The sequence below is a fragment of the Haliotis rufescens genome, unplaced genomic scaffold (genome assembly GCF_023055435.1).
Source record: "Haliotis rufescens isolate VD_foot unplaced genomic scaffold, xgHalRufe1.0.p SCAF_9, whole genome shotgun sequence".
Classification (NCBI taxonomy): Eukaryota; Metazoa; Mollusca; class Gastropoda; order Lepetellida; family Haliotidae; genus Haliotis; species Haliotis rufescens.
The window spans coordinates 13,317,301-13,339,632 of record NW_025964383.1 but is presented as its reverse complement, the minus strand read 5'-3'; the positions used below and the strand labels follow the sequence as shown (position 1 = coordinate 13,339,632).

At 43.4% G+C, this 22,332-nt stretch overlaps 1 protein-coding gene across 1 annotated transcript; it reads right to left on the bottom strand.

Moving 5' to 3' along the window:
• Positions 1-499: 499 nt before the first annotated feature.
• LOC124128230 lies at positions 500-6,445 on the bottom strand. Its single transcript, XM_048391105.1, has 2 exons — positions 6,427-6,445; positions 500-3,681 (listed from the first exon to the last, which is right to left on the bottom strand). Exons 1-2 carry the CDS (start codon positions 6,443-6,445, stop codon positions 1,904-1,906), a joined length of 1,797 nt encoding a protein of 598 aa, XP_048247062.1. The 3' UTR covers positions 500-1,903.
• Between the last annotated feature and the right edge of the window lie 15,887 nt (positions 6,446-22,332).

Below are 22,332 nucleotides of genomic sequence, written 5' to 3'. Positions count from 1 at the left end.
AATAAACTATTTTTTATTTTAACAGAAAATGTGTAATGTGTTGTGTATTATTTAGTTCAATCAGTCCATGATTAATTTTCTGTAATCATTTACAGATGTTTTTGCAAAAACAATTATCTTTCATCTGCTAAAACATAATTAAATTAAAGTCATTCCTGCTAATCCTCTATTACATCATAGCCATAAATCCTGAATTTTGGCTGCAGACACTCTGTAACTAGATCTTCAGATTTTCATCAGAAGTCCTCTTCACTGTCAACTTCACTCTACTAGTTGTTCCCCTAATAGCACATTTAGCTGTTCAGCTCTTCTGTGCGTAAAGGCGGGAAAAACGTCACTTCTTTCCTGTGTAACGCTGCTTTTAACAGTATTCCAGTTATATCATGGCGTGTCAGCTATAGGTGGGAGGAAAGCCTGAAGTGATGCAGGTCTCAGACGTTTACCATTTCGTTGAAACCCACGAGCACGGGTATGGTGCTGACAAACCTAGAAATCGGGGCGAACCGGGATTCGAACCCACGATCATAGGTTTCTGGCGTGTCCAAGGGACGCAACTCTGCACAGCGAAGCCACCTTAATCGATGATGTTCGATTGGGTTTAAATCTGAATACCTGGGGGGACATTGCAGGACCTGGTTGTCGCGATTCCTGAAAAAGGCTGTTGTCAGTCTTACCGTGTGAGGTCGGACGTTGTCTTGGACAATGACGTTTGCTTGTTGCATAATGGGAAGGACATGTGGCGGCCGAAGAATCACATCCATTTAACGTTGTGCCGTTAAATTCCCCAGAACTTGCACCAAGTGTGTTCTACAAGAAATGGCTGCCAACGTCATCACACTACCACCACCAAACTGTATATAGTCTGTATGAAGTTACGTGCATAACGTTCCCCGCGACGCCTGTAAACACGACGTCCACCATCCGTACGGCGAAACATGAAGCGTAACTCGTCACTGAACCAATTTGTCACCATTGCAGTTGTGACCATACTCTGTGACCTTGACACCATTGACGTCGCAGCCGACGATGCAGGTACGTCAAAATGACACCTCGAACTGATCTTCTATAGCTAGCGCGAATACCTTCAGTGCCTAAACAATTGCTCACTGTCTGGGCCGATATCCTACCCAATCCTGGTATTGTCGAGGTTGTGGTTCTTTCACGTAAAGGACGTAGCCGTATGAATCTGTCCTTTTATCTAGTAGTGATACGTGGTCGACCGGATCTGGGAACATCTGATAACGGTTTCATAGTCTTGTAATGGTGCTTGGTGCTACATGGAAACACCAGGCTGCAGCTGAAGATAATTCTCCTGTTTGCAGTCGGTCGATGGCGTTGTTGCGTTTTGCTTCTGTCAGTGAGTGAGTGAGTGAGTATGGTTTTACGCCGCTTTTATCTATATTCCAGAAATATCACGGCGGGGATACCAGAAATGGGCTTCACACATTGTACCCGTCGGGATTCGAACCCGGGTCTTCGGCGTGACGAGCGAACGCTTTAACCACTAGGCTACCCGACCGCCCCTTCTGTCAGTTGTGGCATGTTTTCGACACTCACTTGCTGTAAGATTGTTAATTGTTATGGTATGCAAATGAAAACTGTCATGTTGGTGTGTTTCGGCGCCAGGCTCTCACCTGGTTCTGCTTTTGAGATTGTTCCATCGTTTCACCAAATTCACCAGTACCTCATTCTTTCCACACAAATCAATTCCAATCAATGCAGAAATGACCAATAACTTTTGGTATTAATTTTGTATGGATGTCGGCAGCAGTCAATCAGATATTTACGATTTTACCACTTTTGCGTCACTTGTCTTTGCAGAGTATAATTTTCACAACTATGTGATAACCAAGACTGAATATTTAGTTCTCTTGGATTGACGTTTTATAGTTTCTTTGCTGCTTTACGTGTCCACCCAGGTTTGGCCATTGGAATGCATTCTTTCAAAGAAGGCGTGTATTTCCTCGGCTGATGGACGGTCCAAGGGACTTGCACTGAGGCAGTTGGTGATAACGCTGGCAACGGCGTGGTCGGAACAACCATCGAACACCGACTGCAATATCCCCCCCAAGCTGTACACGTCAGACGAGGAGGTCACCGCCAGCTTCTGGGGCATTTCCGGTGAGTCACCATGTGTCACGTGACTAGCGTGAAGCACGTGGCCAGTTCCAATACCTTTCCCAATGTCCTTGAACTTGATAACAGGGTAATCGTCTTTTATTTCAAACAATATGTTTTGTGGATCCATACAATTAAGGATAAGACCATGTTGGTGAAACAGAAGCAATGCTTTTGATAATTCAAGTGCTAGTGCAACTTTTACATATTTTCGGGAATGTGTAATTGTTTTCAGAACGTCTGCTAACACGGTCGTATTTGTCATGGATTCCTGGACGATACACAGATCCTCCAGAAGGTTCTCTGACGAAGTCAAACCTAAGAATGTCGGGACGTAGCCTGAGGAACTCATGACGTAGCTGACGTATGCCTCGTGACGTATGTCCTCAAAGACGGCGTTGTCATCGCATTTGACAACAACTGTCGCGTTAGTTCCCGAGTAATAGGCTAAGGAGTATGTGGTATCCTTTCGAAAAGATTTCCAATTTTGTACGTATGTCCTCGCCTTTAAAAACTCCGAAGTAATTATTGGCAATTTCGATGACAGCACATTGGGTTGGGTCGCGTCACCACCAGCAACACTAGGTGATCTTCCGCTGAATAAATCGGTGGGAGTATCCCCATCCACTGCGGGTTCCTGTACCCAATCCATATTGTTCTTAACAGACTGCATATATTCATAGCACGTGTCTCTGTAAATCTTTAAAATCCCGGCTTTGGCCTGTTTTAAAGTAGGTCTATCTTTCGACAGTCTCTCGTTGCATTTTCTGGCAATTTTATAAAATTTGAGAGATTCGATGAATTTCGACATCATCAACAACATGTCCCCTAAAGAGTACACATCGCTTGCAGGGGTAGATAACTCGTGAAACACTTCCGGCGCCAGGAAGTCGCCCGTGTGTCGTTTTTCTTTCGGTACATGAGAAAAACAGGCTCCTTTCCTGAAGGTAGCGAGGCCAAAGTCTATGATGTACAGATGAGGAGAGGAGCCACGCCATGTGATTAGCAGGTTGTCCTCATGCAAATCGTTGAACAGGACGTATTTACTGTGGATGTAATCCAGTGTCGAGACAGCTTGTTGAGCTATGTTCAACCAATCGCACTCGCTCAGCGGGTCCTCGTCGTCCACAAGTTGCCCAAGTGTGGTCGAATTGTCCAGAAAGTCGATCACGAGAGCGAGGTCATCCAGTGACACGCCATGAGGAAGGATACCTTGGACGTTAGGGATATGAGAGTTGCCCTGAAGATAGGCCGTCAAGGTAGCTTCAGACAGAACCTCGTCATAATCTCCGTCCGTGAGTTTCTTCACTGCGACTTTCTGTCCTGTGAAGCGCATCCGACCTTCGTACAGCTTTGCCGTGAAGCCTTTGTTGAGGAGCTTGAACTGTTGTTTGTGGTTTAAGACATGGAGGACGCTTTCTTCGTGCAACAGAACTGGTTTAAACTGACTGAGATCACGTGGTATGTCATCACCGGGATACCCATAGTTCTTGAAGTCAAAGTTTGGAACTGAACCTGAGATTGTTTTGTGTTTGTTGCCTATTGAGGCCGATCCTTGAACGCCTGGAAAATACAAATTGCAAGAAATTGAAAGTAGTTATAGAGTATATAGTTGTGTTATAAACGTCTGACCTCCTCTGTTCTTAGCACTATAAATGGGCATCAGTCCGGACTAGTACAAGCAGCCACACAAACAAACACACACACGTACATGCACGTCGCTATATAAGTGCAATAATCTTGGACTCGACGTTAAACCCAATTTCACCTCACCTCACCTTACCTCACTACTACTACTACTACTACTACTACTGATACTACTACTACTGCTACTGATACTACTTATGTTGTTTGTTGTTTGTCACACAGCAATATTCCAGCTACATGACGGTGGTTTGTAAATAATCGAGTCTGTACCAGACAATCAAGTGATTGACATCATGAGCATCGATCCACGCAATTAGGTTGGTCGGTTGGTTGGCCTGTTGTTTAACGCCGCACTCAGCAATATTCCAGCTATATGACGGCGGTCTGTAAAATAATAGAGTCTGGACCAGACAATCCAGTGATTGACATCATGAGCATCGATCCACGCAATAAGGAGACAACTTACCACTACCACTACTACTTCGCCTCTTACGACAACTATGATCCTTACGTCTCACAACAACAACAACTGCTACTACTACTACTACTACTACTACTACTACTACTACTACTACTACTACTACTACTGCCACTGGGCGGTCGGGTAGTTTGGTGGTTAAAGCATTCGCTTGTCAAGCCGAAGACCCGGGGTCGATTCCTGACATGGGTACAATGTGTGAAACCCATTTCTGGTGTATCCCGCCGTGATATTTCTGGAATATTGCTAAAAGCGGCGTAAAACCATACTCACTCACTACTACTACTTCTTCCGGCTTAGCTCCGACATAAAGCTGAAGCGCCGGGACAGACAGGAAATGCTGTTCCAAGCGGCATTCGGCCAAACTCCCTTTACGTAACCTCAACCGACTGTCCGACCCGTAACCCCCTGATGAGAAGACACTGAGATGTCCGACCCGTAAGCCCCTGATGAGAAGACACTGAGATGTCCGACCCGTAAGCCCCTGATGAGAAGACACTGAGATGTCCGACCCGTAAGCCCCTGATGAGAAGACACTGAGATGTCCGACCCGTAAGCCCCTGATGAGAAGACACTGAGATGTCCGACCCGTCAACCCCTGATGAGAAGACACTGAGATGTCCGACCCGTCACCCCCTGATGAGAAGACACTGAGATGCCCGACCCGTCACCCCCTGATGAGATGACACTGAGATGCCCGACCCGTCACCCCCTGATGAGAAGACACTGAAATGTCCGACCCGTCAACCCCTGATGAGAAGACACTGAGATGTCCGACCCGTCAACCCCTGATGAGAAGACACTGAGATGTCCGACCCGTCAACCCCTGATGAGAAGACACTGAAATGTCCGACCCGTAACCCCTGATGAGAAGACACTGAGATGTCCGACCCGTCAACCCCTGATGAGAAGACACTGAGATGCCCGACCCGTCACCCCTGATGAGAAGACACTGAGATGTCCGACCCGTCAGCCCCTGATGAGAAGACACTGAGATGCCCGACCCGTCACCCCTGATGAGAAGACACTGAAATGTCCGACCCGTAACCCCTGATGAGAAGACACTGAGATGTCCAACCCGTCACCCCCTGATGAGAAGACACTGAGATGTCCTACCCGTCAGCCCCTGATGAGAAGACACTGAGATATCCGACCCGTCAACCCCTGATGAGAAGACATTGAGATCCGGGTGATCTCATGAGTGAGTGAGTGAGTTTGGTTTTACGCCGCTTTTAGCAATATTCCAGTAATATCACGGCGGGGAACACCAGAAATGGGCTTCACACATTGTACCCGAACCCATGTCTTCGGCGTGACGAGCGAACGCTTTAACCACTAGGCTACCCGACCGCCCAAAGGGTGATCTCATGAGCTACATGTGATGAGAGTCAGGGCGTTTGTTATTAAGGGTCTAGCCACTATCACCATCGAACATGCAAGATTGAAATATAGAAATGAATGTAAAGTTGGAAAATACATAACACAAATAAACATTATTATTACAATAATATTGCATTAATTGGTTATACACTCAAAACCAAAGTTCTCGAGACCATGTTTTTGTGGAAGATGTTGCGTTTTCGAAACTACCATATTCCATGAGCCTGTTACACTATTTGGGCGGGTTATTTTGTATTTACGCGTTATCGTGTTGTTTCTGTTCCTCATTAGAGTACAGCAGTTTTGAAGGGAAAACAATGTTGAAATCTGACTTCATATTAAACTCTAATGTGTATTAAAATGGAATCCAATTCTTGACAAGATGTTTGTTGTGCACACAATCTAAGTATTAGTCTATATAAAGTCATAAAGAATAAATAAATAAAATAAATAAATAAATAAATAAATAAATAAATTTAAAGCGGAATACATATAAGCATATATATAACGAATATATAGGGAAACTGCGGAAATTTAGGAAAATACAGGAATAAGAAAAGGAAACAAAAAGAAATTGAGCAATGAATAAGCAAAAGAGACAATTTCTACCTCCATATATGAAATACAGACACGATGCAATCCACACCCGTGCTGCCATCATGGTTGAACTAGACCATCGTGCTGTACTGTTGTCAGGGGGATCGATGAAAGTCCAGTGACGGTTATAGTAAAGTACCAACTGTTGTTTGGGGGCGTATTGTTACGCATAATAAGCCCTGTAAAATGACCCATTTACCACACACTGACGCCTATAAAGGCCATTGTTAAATTGTAATTGGATAATCATCATAGCTTAATGATAGCGACCCCACACCATTGCGTTTAAGTTTTATGGTGTTTGGCGTATTTATGTGAGCTAAATGGGGTTTAACGTCGCGTTCAAGGTTATTGTGCATGCTCGTGTATGTGTGTGTGGCTACTTGTACTAGTCCGAACTAAGGACGATATTATAGTGCTAGCCTTTCCTTTTATTACCGTCGATCCTTTTATTACCGTCTTCGCCATGCTTGTGTATTTTTCCACTGAGGTCCATCCATGGTACGACCCAGAATATGTAGAGGGCAATGATAAATACAAAATATTTAGGAATAGGCCCGTATACAGCCTCAGACGTGTCCAGGCCAACAAAAATGATCTTGTCCTGTTTTGATATATCCAATTAAATCATTTATATACTGAACAACAAAAAATCCTGTGACATTGAATAAGACTTAATGCAAAGTTATGTTATGTTTTAACAAATCTGAAATAATTTCGGTTTGCAACCGATAAAAGACTCCAGTAAGTATTCAAATGGTTTGATTTGCCATACTGACTTCAGAAAATGCGTGATTTCATAAAAAAAGATGAACATGACAAAACGTCAATTTACAAATCAATAGCGTGTGTGTCCACCTCTGGTTGCGATGCAAGCAACACATCTTCGTCTTATGGAATGGACCAGGCGTCGCACAAAGTCCTGTGGGATATCTGTCCATATCTGCTGGAGCATGTTTCGAAGTTCCTGGAGTGTCTGTGGGACACGTGGTTGACGTCGAAGGCGCCGATCCATCTCATCCCACATGTGCTCCATTGGTGAGAGATGAGGAGAGCGAGCCGGCCTGGGGATGACATTCACGTTGTTTTGTTGAAGAGAATCCTGAACATGTCGAGCAAAATGGGGCCGGGCGTTGTCATGTTGAAAAGTAATGCCTGGGCCATGACGACGCAAAAACGGTAGAACAACAGTGTCGATGATCTCGTCGCGGTAGCGCTGTGCATTGAGATTTCCCTCTACCACTATCAAACGGGTGCTCTGTCTTGCTGTAATCCCACCCCATACCATAACGCTGCCGCCCCCGAACCGATCTTCTTCCATGACACAATGATTGACGTAACGTTCTCCTCGACGCCGCTACACTCGAATCCGTCCATCGCTGTGGCTGAGGTGAAAACGAGACTCGCCAGTGAAAAGAACTTGTCCCCACTGCAAGGCCGTCCAGCGTAGACGCTGTCTGTACCACTATAGACGTGCTTGACGGTGGTTTCTTGTCAAAATGGGACGTCTGGCGGGTCTTCTGGCGACAATCCCTGCACATCTGAGGCGACGACGTACGGTTTGTGAAGATGTTCGTCGAAGGCCAGGGATGCTTCTTGCAGTCACTGTTGCTGGCTGGAATCGATTTCGTAGGTGTGTTGTTCGAATCCAGTTGTCTTGTTGATTATTGGTTACGCGTGGCCTGCCACTCCGAGGATGGTCTCTGACTGCATTCGTCTGTTGCCAACGTTGCCATAAACACCAAATGGTGTTTCTATGGACGTTAAATTGTCTTGCAACATCACGTTGACTCGATCCTGGCTCGCAGACGCTCATTTTCGGACAGGCGTGGCATTTCGTATTGTTGAATAATTGCGTAATTTTGTTGTTTTTCTAAGTGGTTGTCAGCACGATGCTAAACAATGCATATGGAATCCCGTTAACGCACATGTTTTTATACCCATTCTTAGGTAGTGAAATGCATCGGGCTTGCATGTAAGTCAACTTTTGCATGGAATGCATGCTTTTCTGCAGCAGTTGCGTTTTTGTGACTTGATTCCATACATGTACTACAATATTGAAAACCAAACTTTACTTGTTTGAAAAATACACTAAAATATTGGTGTCACAGGAACTTTTGTTGTTGAGTATATGATTGAATTTTCTGTCCCTTTTTGACACTGATGTGATTGACAAGATTTATGAAAAACATGACAAATATGCAGACCTCGCTTTCGAAATCCAAGTACCAAGTTGTCCGACATCCCATTGTTCTCGGTGCCTTAGGTTTAGTACTGTTATAAGGTTAAAATGCGTCTAAAAACATTAGAAAATGGTAACAAATTAAACCGTTTATAGCTGCAGTGAGGAGTTGCATTAGATATAGTTTGTGACAAAGAACTTTTAGTTCGAAAGGAATTAATAGATAAAAGACATTTCACATTTATCACAAGAGTATTCTTGACATTTCATATTTATCATTGGATTGGTTCCAGGTTATCGTCCATTAGTTAATGAAACAAGCAGAGAGGCAAGATATTTAATTTTCATTTGTAGCATCCGGAGTGAGTCACAAAATCAATAGAGAGAGATGATCAGCCTTGCACGAAGGCTTCGGTATTTTTCCGATTACGACACACATGAGTTCATGGTCAGATCCAACTTTTAACGAATGAAAATGAGGTATTGTGACATGTGACAAAGACAGGCCAGGCCCGAACACTATATAATGATACCTTCAACATTAGGAGAGGAGAGCGCGGTTTGCAATCGATCGAGTCGAATGCCGATCGTTCTAAGTTTTCCCCATTTAGTGACGAGTCTGGCCGGTCTGATCCTGTTCTGCATTGATAGATGGGCTGAGAGTCAGTAAAACTATGTGAGTATAAAGCTGGTGTTGCGTTTCTTTATTGTGCGAGTATGAATGCTGATAGAGAAAACTTGGAGTAAGCGTCGTTAGACCATTCACTCCTTGACGGAGCCGAGCCGATGCTGACAAGGATCACCCAAAACCCTCGTTGCTGCATTTTTTTAAACCTGTATATAATGATAATGATGCTGATGCTGATGCTGTTAACGACTGAACAACGTTTAACTCCCTGACAATTCAAGATGCTTGCTCATCGCCCTGGGGAGTATACAATCCAATATGACCAGTATGCACCAGACGGTTTTTGTCATTTACATAGGATTTAATAGAGAGCAAAGATTATAGATTTGGAGCAAGTTTTATTTTCGGCTTGGATTCATTGATTTGTCGTTGCGACTACACACTGCAAGCTGCGACTGCCGTAACGGCGATGCCATGTGTGTTGAATATCAAAGGCGCTACATGCAACAGCTGGCAGTAGAATTGCACATTGTAGAGAAAGTTGTGATCGTAGACGAATTTACTCCGTGCAGATGTGTTTAAAAATGGGTTGATCAAATGTTTATTTTTTTAGGCCATATAACTCAGTTAGTATGGCATCCTCATCATCATTGGTAAGTTACCTTTACTTTACCTATTTTGCGATTTTCACAGGAAAAACATCGCTACTGCAATAACTATTAAGTCGGTGTATTTTGGCCATCCGCGATGCTTCAAAGTTAAATTTCCTCACACCTCCTCATCCATTTTACCTCAGCCCACACAGTCGTGTAGTAGGTCAGTATTTTGTATCAATAGATTATCAAGATCAACTGGACAGTGGTCGAACAAAGGTTATCGATCAGATGACTTTTGTTATGCCATGGCCCAGTCGAGCAGTCGACTGACCCTCTGTTAGTTAGTTACGATCAGTAGCACTGACTGCACTGAGGGGGCACGGGGGGCACAGTCGTCTAAGGCGCCGCGATTTGTTGTGCGGAGTTGCGTCCCTTGGGCACGCCAGAAACCTGTGATTGTGGGTTTGAATCCCGGTTCGCCCCGATTATGTTTCTAGGTTTGTCAGCACCCTACCCGTGCTCGTGGGTTTCATCGAAGTGGTAAACGTCTTAGACCTGCATCACTTCGGGCTTTCCTCCCACATTAAGCTGACACGCCTTGATATAACTGTAATACTGTTAAAAGCGGCGTTAAACTCACTACTGCACTGACATGCTGCAGTATTTGAAATATGTCTTTCAACTGCGACTATTAAGACCACAACATACATATCTTATACGAGCACGGGCAACTTGACAACATCGAGTACCATAATTTAATTTAATATAAGTATATAATTTTACAATTTTCAGAAGTATTAAATGCTTTTTAAAAAAACCCAGCGTACGTAACAGATTCCAGAGGTGGGTGGTAGCCGGAAGAGAGGACTCACTGCAGAGAGTCTTTCCAAATATTGTTTGTGACTGAATATCATTTCTTAATTTGTAATGGTTATCTGTTTCCATGTGACGTCACCAGAAGGCACATATACTGTGTTATACGTGTACATGCTTAGGGGACAAACGCGTATCCTGTAGACGCGGGAGCATGAATACATTTGTGTAATTGGTTATTGATTCAGTTGATAGTGTGACACATGTCACAGACCACGCTCAACCACGCTCAACGGAGGTTGTTACGATCGACATATTAATGTCCATAATGCGATTGTGAAATGACCTCGACACGCAACACATGCTGAGTGAGTGAGTGAGTGAGTGAGTGAGTTGGTGGGTGAGTGAGTGAGTGAGTGAGTGAGTGAGTGAGTGAGTGAGTGAGGTTTTACGCCGATTTTAGCAATATCACGGCGGGAACACCAGAGATGGGCTTTGTACCCATGTGGGGAATCGAACCCGGGTCTTCGGCGTGACGGGCGAACGCTCCAATCCCCAGGCTGCACCTGGGAGAAGTGCCCATTCCCTTCTTTGAGGGTTAACATGACTATATTTTAAAGCGATGTATAAACGTTTGATATGAATTATTTTTTTCTCGTCCACCCTTGACTCTGCATCTGTTTGCCGATATATTTCCTGTAGTGACCAATTTCTTTTTCAATTGAATTCCCAACCCCATATACCATATTTATAAATAAATATCAAAACTGCCCAAACTGACGGATATCATAGGCATTACCGCTCCCGAAAACCCCACGAGCACGGGTATTGTGGTGACAGGGGAAGTTTGGATTCGAACCCATGACCACTGCATTTTGCTGAGACGCAACTCCGCACATCGGAGGCCACACGTCTTTGATCATTGCAGCATATGTGCCGATCTCGCCGATGTGACTGCGGTGTGGTCGCCCCGATTGATACTGTAATCCTGTCCTTGCCTGTATGACATGAGAAGCTCCAAGATATTGTACCTCGAGTGTGTGGTTCGTTGCTGACATTTTCCACGACTCACTCGCTAACTCACTCACTCACTCACTCACTCACTCACTCACTCCGCCAATTCACTCACTTGACTGACTTTTCCCGAACTGTCACTCACTCCGATCACAGGACAAAATAGGATCTCTGTATATTGCCCACATGCGCAAAACGGTCTACTTCAGTTGTTTTTTTCTTTATCCTGTGACATAGCATAGATGTCCACGTGGAGCTCTCAATCGGATGTGTTCTGGACCACCCACCGGTAGCCCTCGCTAGCATCACCAATAGCCAGAGCGAGTTGGTTGCTATCCCACTTACGAGTGTTTTTTGTTTGTTTGTTGTTTAACGACGCACTCAATATTTCAGCTATATGACGATGGCCTGAAAAAAATCGAGTCTGAGCCAGACAATCCAGTGAATGGCATTGTGAACAACGATCCACGCCTTCATGGAACGAAGACACGCTGTCTAAAAACGTCACCCAGTCTGACCACCCGATCCATTTAGTCGCCTCTTACGACCGGCTGGGGATCAGTTCTAACCCGGATCTTCACGGGACAGTACGGGGTGAGTGTATACAGGTCCTCTCTACAAGACGAGAATAGTGCGACGTGTTTCATATCTCCAAGGAAAAGCCCAAATTTGCTTCGATTGGGGGTGTAATGGGGTCTAACAATAACGCTGAAGATTTTAATGTAGCGTGTGTTTGTGTGTGTGTGCACGCGTATGTGTATGTGATTGTGCGTATGTGGTGTGTGTGTCTGTGTGCACATATGTGTGTCTGCGATTGTGTTTGTAGGGTGTGTATGTGTGTAGGGTGTGTATGTGGTGTGTCAGTCTGTGTGTGCGTGTGTATGTGGTGTGTGGCTGTGTGTGCGCGCGCGTTTGTGTGTGTCTGTGGTCTGTGTGCGTGCGCGCGTATTTGTTTGTGTGGTGTGCGTGTATTGGGTTCGATACTCGGTACCCCCAAACCTAACGTTCGAACGCACGACCCCTATCATGACAGATGACACGCCGCCCTGCACACGGACCATGGATTTCAATTCAGAGTTTTATTTTAATTCTAGTTTTGACCACCGGCCCTACGGGTTCGGAAAAGTATCCGTGTCAAGCTTCTTCTTTATGCATGGCCTTGATATGGAATCCCTGAAGGGACATTGTCGCATTGACGCACTGTCACATTTTCGCGCTTTGGCAAATTTTGACACTTTTGCTTGTTTTTGTAAGGCGACAACACGACAGTGCGACAACGTGACAATGTGCGCTCCGGGATTTCATACCTTGGTGATGAATATGAGGATATTCCGACAGAACCCACAAGGTAGGCTATTTGTATTTGACACTCTCACTTATCTGTTCGAACCGTGAAGATCCGGGGTAGAATAGGTCATCAGCAACCCACGCTTGCCGTAAAAGGTGACTGCTTGTCGTAAGAGGCGACTAACGGGATCGGATGGTCAGGCTCGCTGACTTGGTTGATGCATGTCATCGATCCCAAATGCGTGGATCGATGCTCATGATGTCGATCACTGGATTGTCTGGTCCAGACTCGATTATTTACAGACCGCCGTCATATAGCTGGAATATTGCTGAGTGCGGCGTTAAACAACAAACAAACAAACCTATCTGTCCATTAGATTCCTGCTGATTAATAGCATATTCCTCGCTGCCTCACTGACACATTGGGAGCCCCAAAGATCGGCGTGCCCACTGCAGGGAATCAGGAAATCCTGGTCTTAATGACATGAGATTAAATGAGGAGGAAATTTGCGTGCGTGCGTGCGTGCGTGCGTGCGTGCGTGCGTGTGTGCGTCTGTCTGTCTGCTTGTACTAGTCCGGACTAATGCCGAGTTTATGTTGCTAGCCCATTGAGATACCACGTCGCAGTTTAACACAAATACCCGACTCGATCAGGGGATCGCACTCCAGCCATTCAGCTCTCCCGGCGGATGCTCTACCTCCAGACTACTGAGGGGGTTCCTTAATAGTAGTCCTAAGGTCTCGCGCACGCCTATCGAGATCTCAGACTTAAAATGGTGACTAATGTTTTTAACAACAAATATGATAATTATATAGTATTTGTGAAGTGCTGAGTATTTATTAGACTTTCGTTGTTTGAAACAAGCTTTGTCACTGAGAGAAGAAAAGTCATTAAGCAGTCATGGGTACAGGACAGAAAACAACATGGGAGACAAATCATGTTGTGTGTGTTTGTTGTTTGAAACAAAGCTGTGTGACTGAGAGAAGAAAAGTCATTAAGCAGTCATGGGTACAGGACAGAAAACAACATGTGAGACAAATCATGTTGTGTGTGTGTTTGTTGTTTGAAACAAAACTGTGTGACTGAGAGAAGAAAAGTCATTAAGCAGTCATGGGTACAGGACAGAAAACAACATGGGAGACAAATCATGTTGAGTGTGTGTTTGTTGTTTGAAACAAAACTGTGTGACTGAGAGAAGAAAAGTCAATGAGCAGTCATGGGTACAGGACAGAAAACAACATGGGAGACAAATCATGTTGTGTGTGTGTTTGTTGTTTGAAACAAAAGTGTGTGACTGAGAGAAGAAAAGTCATTAAGCAGTCATGGGTACAAGACAGAAAACAACATGGGAGACAAATCATGTTGTGTGTGTGTTTGTTGTTTGAAACAAAGCTGTGTGACTGAGAGAAGAAAAGTCAATGAGCAGTCATGGGTACAGGACAGAAAACAACATGGAGACAAAACATGTTGTGTGTGTGTTTGTTGTTTGAAACAAAATTGTGTGACTGAGAGAAGAAAAGTCAATGAGCAGTCATGGGTACAGGACAGAAAACAACATGAGAGACAAATCATGTTGAGTGTGTGTTTGTTGTTTTAAGCAAAGCTGTGTGACTGAGAGAAGAAAAGTCAATGAGCAGTCATGGGTACAGGACAGAAAACAACATCGGAGACAAATCATGTTGAGTGTGTGTTTGTTGTTTGAAACAAAACTGTGTGACTGAGAGAAGAAAAGTTAATGAGCAGTCATGGGTACAGGACAGAAAACAACATGGGAGACAAATCATGTTGTGTGTGTGTTTGTTGTTTGAAACAAAGCTGTGTGACTGAGAGAAGAAAAGTCAATGAGCAGTCATGGGTACAGGACAGAAAACAACATGGGAGACAAATCATGTTGTGTGTGTATATTGTTGGAAACAAAGCTTTGTGACTGAGAGAAGAAAAGTCATTAAGCAGTCATGGGTACAGGACAGAAAACAACATGAGAGACAAATCATGTTGAGTGTGTGTTTGTTGTTTGAAACAAAGCTTTGTGACTGAGAGAAGAAAAGTCATTAAGCAGTCATGGGTACAGGACAGAAAACAACATGGGAGACAAATCATGTTGTGTGTGTGTTTGTTGTTTGAAACAAAACTGTGTGACTGAGAGAAGAAAAGTCATTAAGCAGTCATGGGTACAGGACAGAAAACAACATCGGAGACAAATCATGTTGTGTGTGCGTTTGTTGTTTGAAACAAATCTGTGTGACTGAGAGAAGAAAAGTCAATGAGCAGTCATGGGTACAGGACAGAAATCAACATGGGAGACAAATCATGTTGTGTGTGTGTTTGTTGTTTGAAACAAAAGTGTGTGACTGAGAGAAGAAAAGTCAATGAGCAGTCATGGGTACAGGACAGAAAACAACATGGGAGACAAATCATGTTGTGTGTGTGTTTGTTGTTTGAAACAAAGCTGTGTGACTGAGAGAAGAAAAGTCAATGAGCAGTCATGGGTACAGGACAGAAAACAACATGGGAGACTAATCATGTTGAGTGTGTGTTTGTTGTTTGAAACAAATCTGTGTGACTGAGAGAAGAAAAGTCATTAAGCAGTCATGGGTACAGGACAGAAAACAACATGAGAGACAAATCATGTTGTGTGTGTGTTTGTTGTTTGTTTAATGCCAAGCAATACTTCAGCTATATGATGCAGCCAACATCCAGCCAATAATATTACCAGCAACAATTAAGGCCGGAAAAGTGCGTTGACACGCCATCAACCATCTCAGCGAGCCTGACCATCCGCTCATTAAATCACCTCTTACGACCAGCCTAGATTGCTGGAGCCCCGCTCAAACCCGTCAGCCCTACATGACCATGTACTTGATGTAAACAGTTCGCGGCATCAGAATTATGCTGTAATTGACTATACTCAAATTGAGTTATTGGTACCGTTGGAAAGCGCAGGTTCTGATCTTTCCGGCTGTGCAAAAAATATTCTCATTTGAGCAATAGTAAAACCACAATTCACAGAATTATTTTGTTCTATCAAGAAAATGACACTTAAAGTTAGTCTTAAAGTGTTCCGTGTTTCCTGACCAATCACATGTCTTACTACATACCACGTGATCAGTTTTTACTTTCATGTCCCGGCAGAGCGTATGGGGTCATCTTTATCCACTTTAATCATGTGTGTATCAAGTTCAAAGCAAAACAACTTTTAGTTTTTATGAAAGTGTATATCGTCAAAATCATGTGTGTAAAGTTTAGTCTCTACACGTTGACTAATTCTTGGACTAAAATGGAACTTAAGTTTATTTCAAAGATAGAACACTATAATACTAAGATAAAAGTATCCTTATAATTTGATATGAATGTATCATTGAGATTATAATGGTGTATGAAGAACAAAGAACATTATAAAACAAAACTGATGTGATAAAGTGTCCAACTTTGTCTTTAATTCTTTCTTGCATTGACAGATATTAAAAAATTAAGCTGATCGATCTACCAACAGTAACTGTTGCTTTGGTGGGTCCGTCGTGCATCTGTGCGCAACGGTAACCATGCCATGTGTGTCTTTTTAATTAAAACGAAAATACTTGCATACTTTGCTTTCTTATCAACACACTCGGGGTCATAGGTCAGAGGACGAAAACGGTTTTTGACACTTTACCGACCAAACCTAATTATTTCTGTCAACAAATATTACTCAATTCGGCGCACGACAATATTTTTCATTCCCGAATATAAGCGTTAGATATGTCACGCGCTGCAATAAGGATCAGACAAGTTCCTGTTTGTATATGCGTTGCGTCATGTTTATATGGTATAAACCGCCTCCGTGGTCTAATGGTAAAGCGTCCGCCCGGAGAGCGGAAGGTTCGGGATTCGATCCCGGAAGCGTCATACCAAAAGACGTCAAGAGATGGTACTTGTTGTTACCCTGTGTTGCGCTCGGCATTAAGGGGCTAAAACAAGGACTGGTCGGCTCGGAGTCAGTATACTGTGAGTTGGGTATTCATGTCAAACTGCGGCATGGTTTCTCCGTTGGCTAGCACTATAAATCGGCATCAGTCACGAGAAGCGTATCAGTCAGGGAATTACAATTATGGAGTGTGTAAAAAATCATGATGTACTACAAAGGAATAGCTTCACAAGGCATCGTGAAATTGAACCTTATTCTTCCCCGCCCTTAGGGCGGGGAAGTATACGGGAAACGTTAAATTTGTGGCATGTATGTCGACATGTTGGTTTATTTGAAATTTCAAGCCACGCATTTACGGAAACAAAACATACAAATCATGTGCGTCGAATGTTGATGCTATTCTTTTCCAGCAATAAGAGATACTTCAAAATCGTCTTTATGTAGTTAAATTAATGCATCTGACCGTTTCTGGTCATTAGCTGACATTATTAAACCATTCATGTGTAATCCGATGTCCTTTTTCCCTCAAGGACTAATTTTCTGATTTTCACGGTGTATACAAAAGAAGAACTGTGCTCCGGAGATCGTAAATAACAGCATAATAAAACATATTTTCTGAATATGCTTATTCATGAACAACGACGACATCTCAATTTAAATGTAATATGGCTGAATTCCACATTCTACATACCACACTTTTGATTGTTTGGATGCTCATGTTCACTGGAAATATTTGGAATAGTTATATTCCGTATTTTGAATTAACCCAGTCCCCCGTGATTTTTTGAATCAGTGCACCGCACACAGCCACATGTGAAACGTTTGGTATCAAAGTCAAACCAAAATCGGAGTAGTGTGTCGGCGAATTTGCATCAAGGCTGTAGTATTTTTCAACCGAATTCAATGTACAGCCGTAGCTCTGGTCACTCATATATTTTGTGTCCCATGGCTCAAATCTATTTGCGTCTGTACCGTGTTCCACTGACCTCGATAATCTGTTGGATGAAGGCACAGCTCTCTACAGTCACATAGTTAACACCGAAGGCTATGAGGGGTATTTAGGTCATAATCAGTTCCAAGCAGTCACCACCCCAAACGATATTGTCTACATAACAGATCAGTTTTATGGCTCCGCCACAGGTGCTCCAAATATTGAAGCAGGGAAAACAAATTTCATAGAATCATTTCAAAAAGCAATATTGATATCCCCGTCACTTTTGGTAACTTTTAATGATGTCTCCATTGCAATTTTTACGGATTTTGATTCGTATGCATTATTTGACTCTCATTAACGGAATGGTTTGGGTCAGATTGATCCGAATGGACAAGCGGTTTTACTTCTGTTTAGTAGTATGGATGAATTGTTATGTTACATTTTAACAGTATATCAGGCGACTATGCTTGTCGTAAGAGGCGACAAACGGGATCGGATGGTCAGGCTTTGGTTGATGCATGGCATCGATCCCAATTGCGTGGATCGATGCTCATGATATAAGGCACTGGATTGTCTGGTCCAGACTCGATTATTTACAGAACGCCGTCATATAGCTGGGATATTGCTGTGTGCGGCGTTAAACGACAAACCAATCAATCATCATCATATGAACTCAAACCAGTCATTGTTACAAGTAAACCACATTCCACAACAGTTACTGACACTGGATAAAAAACAGTACATAGAAAAAATACCAAGTAACTCAACTCATCATGATCACAATTACTATTCTTTGAAAGAAAGAAATACGAAAAAGAAACTGACCAAAAAACGTAAAACAAGAGACGAGGAATCTCCGTTATTGATTAGTCCAGGTATTGAAATGTTCTCCAACTACGCGATAATATTTTGAGTTGTGACCAAAAGACCTTATCTAGTATGACTTTTTTGCCATATGGAGCCCTTAGTATTTTCATTTACATTATTTTTGATACTATTTTGATACTATTTCCACATGTTTACATTTGTGCCAGAAATTGCTTCCATTTCCTTCGATCTACTTTTTAAATAAAGACCCAGGTTAGAATAGGTCTTCAGCAACCTATGCTTGCCGTAAGAGGCGACGAAGAGGATTGGTTAGTCAGGCTCGACGATTTGGTCGATGCAAAAAATCATATTCCAATTGCGTAGTTCGATGCTCTTGGTGTCAATCACTGGATGATCTGGTCCAGACTGGATTATTTACAGACCGCCGTCATATGGCTGAAATACTGCTGAGTGCGGCTTTAAAAAACTATTTTTAAATAGACCTTCCCTATGCAAATGTATCAACTGTTTTGCCCCATACTCAAAATAAATAATATTTTTTTCCACAACAGCGTTGTGTTATTTGTGGTTAATATAATTATGCTCCTTAATGCCTTTCAGTAACATCATAATTATGCGTTTGTGAGGCATCACATATGGCGGGGAACTTTGATGCTTTGCATCAATGTTTTCTTGTACATTATAGGAGAGATGAAATGGGGTTCAACGTCGCGTCCAAGATTAGTGTGTGTGTGTGTGTGTGTGTGTGTGTGTGGCTGCTTGTACTAGTTCGGACTATCCTTAATCTATTCCTTTTACCGCTTGTGATCCAATCAAATAAAAACAAAACAAATTGATTGCATGCACTTCTTGTCTTCATTTAATTTTTTTTATGTCAGTATTAATACGTGATAACTCGCAATGAGAAGGGAATCTCAAATATATTGAAAACTGATATGTCGAGTATTTATGACTCCCCTGGGGGGGACTATTACTTCGTAAGATGGGTTTTATATTATTTTACAAGAAAGGGATCTCGCTCTTGTAAGCTGATATTTCCCGGGGCTGCTCTGTGATGACAGACTCTGTTCCGCAGGAGACAACTCGAAACGGAAAGATACTATTAGAAAGCCGCGATTGGAGTATCTCTGATTACTTGTGTCAAATTAGCAAATTCTTAATTATCGTCATGACATCCTTAATTCCATACTGTTTTATATGCCTGTTCCTCAACCCAATGCAAAATACCGCTGAGATTCTACTGTGTATTAAGATTCGTGGTTACAGGTAATTGATTCCCTGATGTTTGCAGGTCCATGCGCCAGAGATGATGTGTTGTCACTGATGATCAATAAGTGAGATGGTTGCAGATGAATCAGAAACCATATCTGCGGAAATATAAGGTTTAACAAATGATCATCAGCATCGATCCAATCATGTATACGTTACCATGGCACCGAAGCTGTACTGACCGAAAGAACAACAAGGCGTGGGTGTATTCGAAACCACTCGGTTTATTACATTTCCTTTAGAAATATTGCCTGTTCCAGATTGTGACAATGGTATGGATTTGATTTACACGACTGCCATCAGAAAAACCTCAAGGTCTCGACCAAGATGCGAATACTTTTCGACTTTGCATGGATGTTTTAATATCGGTAAGTGTGCGAAATCTTGACGCTAGCGTGCTACGTTTGTTTGACGCTACTAAAGCGAAGTCTTATCGCGATCGCGGGGCGTTATTTCATAACTGGTTGAGACGTCTTGTCGCGATCGTTGGGCGTTTGTTTAGCGCTACTAACGCGAAGTCTTGTCGCGATCGCGGGGCATTATTTCATAACTGGTTGAGACGTCTTGTCGCGATCGTTGGGCGTTTGATTCGCTACTAACGCGATGACTGAAAGGTAATCGACAACCAAACCCTGGACCAGTAGCGTAACCTCGTATTTAATAAAGACAATTAATGTGTGAACATTATTCCGGAAAATATACTCACAAAAGGTTTAAAGACATATATAGTAAACTGGGCGGCAAGAGAAAGTATAGGTCGAGTTCCAGGATCGATAAAAAAATAACAAGAAGAGATTTTGTTGTGAATTATACTAAAATCTAGGGAAGGGTAACAAATGATTGATCAACCACAGTTTGACTGAAATTGTGCAATCACAGGTAATGTAAGCTCAAGGTAAACAATGGTGGGGTAAGAAATTTCATTTTCAAAAGTTGTCTGAAATGTCACCAAAAAATTGTCAGACACACTACAAGTTCATTGTCGACACAGTTGCCTTCAATAGCGTGTATGACCTCCACCTGCCTCAATGCATGCTGTGATACGCCGCCTCATCGATGACGTCAGTCTTCTGACGACGTGGACTGGAATCCGTTGCCACTCGTCTCTCAGGGCCTGCTGCAATTATTGTCTGTTGACGGGAGGCTGATGGCGTGCTCTAATCTGTCTGTCAAGATGGTCCCACAGATGTTCAATAGGATTCATATCGGGTGAGTGGGCAGGCCAGGGCAAAACGTCAACGTTCTGCTGGTTTAGAAAGTTCCGAGTCAGTCTTGCAGTATGGGGCCTGGTATTGTCGTGTTGAAACAATGTCCCCTGCTGTTGGTTTTGTAAGAACGGAAGCACAACTGGCTGCAACACTTGGTCTCTGTACTGCACAGCGTTCAGGTTTCCCTGTATAAACACCAAATCAGTCTTCTGATCTCCACAAATACCGCCCCACACCATGACACCTCCCCCGCCGAATGGATGGACCTCTCGAATACACACCGCAGCCAAACGTTCCCCTCTGCGACGATAAACTCGTTCTCTGCCGTCATTTCGAAACCAGTTAAACCAACTTTCATCAGTAAACAGCCAATTTCTCACTTGCCAGCGTCGAACCTGCCTCGCGTTCGCAGTCTCAGGCGTCGATGTTGAGCAGTCAGTACCATTCCACGGAAAGGACGATACGCTCGAAATTCCAGCAGCACGAAGTCGTCGTAGTACTGTACGTTGGCTAATTGGATGTCCCAACGCTGTTGCTGCCGTCGCCGTCGCCGTCGCCGTTACGAATCTGTTTCGCAGGTGAATGAGCCGTATCTGACCGTCTTCCAGTGGTGTTGTCACTCGGGGTCGTCCGGTTCTAGGCCTGTCCCGTGTCCTCCCTGTCTGCATGTACCGTTGAATCAGCCTGGCTACTGTCAATGGTGTACAACCAAACCTTCTGGCAATTTGGACCTGTGTTGCCCCCATTTCGACCATACCGATGTCTCTCTCTCTCTGTGCTCCTGTGACAATCGTGGCATTTCTTTTGTGTGCTTTCATCATGTGTGGTTATACCCTGCAGGCGAACGCATTCATACAGCTATCACGCACGTGCAGTTTATGCCATAGCCGGGAAACCTGTTTCACCATTTTTTTGTCACGGCACGAGCGCCGTCAAAGCTGGCGCGTTCGGGTGAGGTGTTTTTTGGTACCTGTTCCTGGGCAGTCATATTCTTTCTTTTGCCGCTTAGTTTATTTTACCAGCTCCACACACTCTTCCAGCAGTATTCATTCTGTATCAAGGCGGTCTGTAAACAGACACATTCTGAATGGAAAAAAAAAGATGGAAATACCTTACACCAAACTAGCACCCGCGAAGATCCGGGGTAGAATAGGTCTTCAGCAACCCATGCTTGTCGTTAGAGGTCAGGCTGGCTGACTTGGTTGAGGCATTTCATTGCATCCCAATTTCGTAGATGGATGCTCATGATGTCAATCACTAGATTGTCTGGTCCAGACTCGATTATTTACAGACCGCCGTCATATAGCTGGAAATATTGCGGCGTTGGACAACAAACAAACAAACAAATCTAACATGAAACGTGAAACATTTCAATTGTTAACTTATCTCAGAAGTTCCTTTTCAACCGAATATCGCCATCTGTGCAACAGCCATCTCTCTAAGCCTTA